The 5,000-nt window shown below is 41.0% G+C and overlaps 1 protein-coding gene across 2 annotated transcripts in view; it reads left to right on the top strand.

Annotated features, from left to right (window-relative positions):
- LOC138029218 (fibroblast growth factor receptor 1-like) overlaps positions 1-5,000 on the top strand; it is a 22,714-nt gene that overhangs the window by 6,691 nt on the left and 11,023 nt on the right. For both annotated transcript variants that reach the window (XM_068876927.1, XM_068876926.1), the window contains exons 6-8: positions 1,666-1,942; positions 3,052-3,162; positions 4,169-4,359. In XM_068876927.1, the coding sequence (XP_068733028.1) occupies positions 1,666-1,942; positions 3,052-3,162; positions 4,169-4,359 (579 nt within the window). The remainder of the gene's footprint in view (positions 1-1,665; positions 1,943-3,051; positions 3,163-4,168; positions 4,360-5,000) is intronic.

Below are 5,000 nucleotides of genomic sequence, written 5' to 3'. Positions count from 1 at the left end.
TTCCGGACCAGCTGTTTACAGCTGAGGCCATTGTAGCCTGCAATTATAGCGAGACTATTCTAGGCTGTGTACTTGGACGAAGATTGTGTATACCCAAGAGCGAATTAGATAAGAGTGTTGATCTATCACTTTGCGGTCTTGCTCGAGCACAGTCACAAACGGATTTATTTTTAGATACACCTTGCACGCGAAACAAACAAAGGGCCGACATTTTAAACCAATCAGAAGAAGCCATGCCACGCGTGACTGCTTTTGCCACGCTTTTTCAGGGACATAACGACTGATTTTTGCGGGAAAGGGTATTCTAAAAATAGACTCATTTGTGACTTTGCTGAGGGGTACACCCATGCCGTAACAACAATCGTATCTAATTCACTCTTGATGTACTAGGCTCATGGAAGAAATAGAAAAAAGACAGTAGAAAATAAACCACTCAGTAGTCGATTAACAGTAGGCAAGCAAAAGCAACCAAAAGCAAACATCCAGAAGCAACCAGAGGCAAAGAAAAGTAGGCAAAAAGCCAAAAGAAACCGAGATCGGAGAAAATCAGACAGAGGAAGAGGTTCTAAAAAAATTTCATATTTCAAAGGAGACCAAGTCAGAATGTTGGCAACTTGGCATCCACTATAGTGCATGTTAACATTCGTCTCCTCAGTTCCAAGAATATTAATTTGCTGAAGGAAGTCATTAAATTTACGTTTGAAGGGGTACTATTCATCGATTTTCTTCCACATTCAATCATTTCTTAATTATCAAATGCCATCTTTTCACTACAGCAGCTATACTTTACAGTTATACACAAGAGTCTAAGAACACAACGTAGAGTTTCTGTATAGTCATTGTATAGTTACGGCATTGGCCATGATTTTCAAACTCGGTTGAAAGTAATTAGACTGGTTACTACGTTTTATATCTTAGCTGAGACGAGATAAATTGAAAAATGAATATCAATTAATAGTCATGTAATATATTTTTAACTCACGACTCTTGCTGTGAAAGTGACATCGTGATTAAATGCAGTTGTAGTAGTAGTAGTAGTAGTAGTAGTAAAAGTAAAAAAAAGTAAAGTGGTGCATTTATATAGCGCCCTTATCACTAACGTCTCAAAGGCGCTTTACAATGATCAACTTACCCCCAGCGGACTGGAAGCATATATACAGGCGCAAATTGCAGCCGCTTCTAAGCAGTCCATGCATGCTGGTACTCATTTTACCGACCTCGGAAGGATGGAAAGCTGAGTGAACTTTAGCGGGAAAGAAGGTCGCCAAATATTCCAGTCTCGGCAGAACCGGGAATGGAACCCGGGACCTTAGGGTTGGAAGGCAGAGATCTTACCACTGCGCCAACCCCTCCGCTGTAGTAATAGTAGAAATTACTACTACTACTACTACTACTACCACTACCACTACTACTACTACTACTACTACTACTACTACTACTACTACTACTACTACTACTACTACTACTACTACTACTACTACTACTGCTACTACTACTACTACTGCTGCTGCTGCTGCTACTACTACTACTACTACTACTACTACTACTACTGCTACTACTGCTGCTGTTGCTACTACTACTACTACTACTACTACTACTACTACTACTACTATTACTATTACGTAGTAATACTTACGGTAAAAATCATTTTCATGAATACCACAGGACACAATACCCCAGGATACAATACCACAGGATCAAACGAGTGTTCCGTGGAAACAAATGAAGGAGGAGCCACCCGATACAACTTTACAAGACTATTGTGTCATCCCCCCTATTGCGGCATACCCGAGCGAAAAGGACTGGGAAATTCCCAAGGGCAGTCTCACCATCTTAAAGGTGATTGGCAAGGGTGCATTTGGCCAGGTTGCTAAGGGACTTTTAAAAAGTGAACCTGGCAATGACAAAGATAATCGACTTGTTGCTATCAAAATGCTGAAAGGTATGTTGACCTGTGACGAATGGTTGTGTGACCATTTTGATCATTTTTCTTTTCTTTTTTTTTTTTTTTTTCAAAAAGGCACTTAGCAAAAAGGATGAATGATATCTATCACAAAACTTTGAAAAACAATTATGACAATTTGCAATTTGTTTTGGGATTTTAAATAAATTCGCGGGGTAACTAGTTCTTCTTGTCTATAATAGGGAGCTTACGAATCGACGACGCCGACGGCAGCGACGACGCTACAAAACAATAGGTTTAGTGAGCAAAAACAATGGCTCTGGACGCTCTGCACGTGCGTTTTTCGTTTTGGTACATTTCTTTGCCGTCATCTCGTAAATGACGACGTGAAATGACCAAATTCAAGGTTCTGTGGAGGACGTTAGCACATGACGATGAATTTTCAGTTCCCTCTCTACGCTTTCAACCCACTCACACCAGTTTAATTCCTCGACAGTTAATACACATTTTTAATGCGAAACGACATCAAAAAGCTTCGTACTGATATGAATAACGCGAACTTGTATTTTTAAATGAAGTCCTCGTAGCCGCCGTCGTCCTCGTTTCGTAAGCTCCCAACTAACAGTGAAATGTCCCCTCTTATTGGCTAATCTGAGGTTCCTAAATTTTGGATTGGACACGTACTTCACAAGCATTCCGTTACTGGACTGCGAACTCCACAGGAGTGGAATTTCGCACTCCTATGTTTGGCTACCGAATTCTTACATCTGGATTTTAAATCCCACGATTTGAGATTCCGAACCCCGGAAGAAATTTCTTTTCTTTATTTGAGCATCCACATTAAAGTACATGAGACGAAAATAAGGGGCCAGTGAAATACATGGAAAACCAATGGGATAAGAAATCAGCGGATTACAGTATAAGTGTTACATTATAATTGTGCATGAAGACTTTTTCTGTGTTTTCATATCCAGATCCAAACACAATGAGGGTTGGGAGAATTTGACTCGACCTCTGTAAAAAGCAGAGCGTGACGTGACAACCATGTTTACAGTACTCTCATGGAAACACATCTATTGACCAGTGAGAGCACGCGTACTATCCGAGTTATTTTATAAATTGTCACGCAAAGATTGTTCTAATTGCAGAGAATGCAACTGATGAAAACAGACAGGACCTCCTAGCTGAATTAAACACTATGAAAAAACTGGATTCACATCCCAATGTGATTCAATTGTTGGGATGTGTAACGAGAACAGGTTAGAAAGAAAAGAAAAGAAAGGGAAGGAATTTAATTTAAGTGTCTAGTCGTTCTAGCACTGGAACACTAATTGGGGACACTGTAAACTGAAATAAACAATTAACGCAAATCAAGTTAAATGTTGGTTTTTGAGGAGAGGAGAAAACCGGAGTACCCGGAGAAAAGTACCACCTGCATTTATCCAAAGTGAGGCCGAAAATGATGAACTTCATTCAAGTGTCAAGTATTTTTGCGCTGGGGAACTAACTAGAGACACTAAATTAGGGAAAAGAAATCAGATCAAACGTTAGTTTTTGTGGAGAGGAAAAAGCCGGAGTACAAGAAGAAAACCTCTCGTAGCAGAGTAGAGAACCAAGAAACTCAACCCACATATGACGCCGAGTCTGGGAATCGAACCCTGGCCACATTGGTGGGAGGCGAGTGATCTTCACTGCGCCATCTCTGTTCTCAATATATATGATAACAGTTTAATGCTCATACAGGAAGCAACCATGCAATGGGCTACTAACGACCAACGATAAATCCAGTCGGTGATTAATTTGAGATTCATTTTGGATTCAGAGAACTGATCTGCTGGCAAATCTTACTCTAACTTCTCAGTGGAAATTAACGCGCTACCTCTCTGAATGCAAAGCATTTGATCAGAGAGCAGTTCATCTTGTTGGCTTGGGACACATGGTGTAACACAAATACCAAATGAAATTCCGGCTGACCAAAATTATTGTCCTGAGCCCGGTTGTTCAAAAGCCGATTGGCGCTAATCCCAGATTAAAAATTAACCAGGGAGTTCATTTCTCTACTTCCAAATGCTGCTCAACGCTGATATTTGGCAAAACTATACATTTTGTTTCACCAAAACGTTGAAAACATAAAAGAAAAGTTTACGCTAATCTTGGATTAAGTTAATCGGCTTTCGAACAAGCAGGCAGGCCCTGGTATTCTCTGTTGGCATGCAGATGGCCCCTTACATAAAAGTCCTTACATTCAAGTACCTTTCTCACTAGGTCCCATCATGGGAGTCACAGAGTATGCTCCTTTTGGGGACCTCTTGGGGTACTTGCGAAAAAGCCGTGGACTCCGGGACACGTACTACAATGACCCGGACATCAAAGCAAATAGCTCTCTCAGTCCCAAACAGCTAGTGGGCTTTTCATGGGACATTGCTAATGGAATGGAATTTCTTTCTTCGAAAAAGGTAAGCCATGTATGGAATACAATATTATCGACAGGTACCCGGGTTGATGGCAATATTTTTGGGGATTCTAGGTCTGGGAGAAAGTAGACACAGAGATGCTGGAAGGTGGTTATTATATGATGAACCCATGCGAGTTTTCGTCGACTCCTAGCTATTGTAGCGCTAAGGTTCACCGAGAAGTTTTTTCCCTTGAAGTCAGGATACTTATTGAAAGCCGTTAACTTGGGGAATTCCTTGGACTTCGATAAGCACGTACAAGAGTCAATGAAAACGACGTGGGGTATATGAAAATTTGAAGGAAATATAGAGAGAACTTAACCTCTGCGTTTTGCATTAGAGTGGCCTTAACCACTTTGTCCCGGGCTGAGTTTCATTTGCTGGTGCGCACGATAAAAGACCTTTCTGGCTATTTATTTTCGTTCGGTTGTTGTTATTTAAGCACCAAGGCTTAGTGTTTGAGCAAGAAAAGTCGGATGCGGGCCAATCGGCTGGTTTTCGGGAGGTAACTGGGCTGCTGAGCCGCTCTGAGGAAGTCAGCCGTTTGAGTATAGTAAGGCAAGCAGCTCACGAGGTCGTTCTGTAAGCGTGATTTGCAGGTTTAATCTCTTAACGTTTTTTGCTAAACTGACGACCAATTTTTG

This window comes from Montipora capricornis, chromosome 13, assembly GCF_036669925.1.
Source record: "Montipora capricornis isolate CH-2021 chromosome 13, ASM3666992v2, whole genome shotgun sequence".
In the NCBI taxonomy this organism is placed as follows: domain Eukaryota; kingdom Metazoa; phylum Cnidaria; class Anthozoa; order Scleractinia; family Acroporidae; genus Montipora; species Montipora capricornis.
Note: the sequence above shows the minus strand (reverse complement) of the source record. Positions and strands in the feature narration are given on the sequence as shown.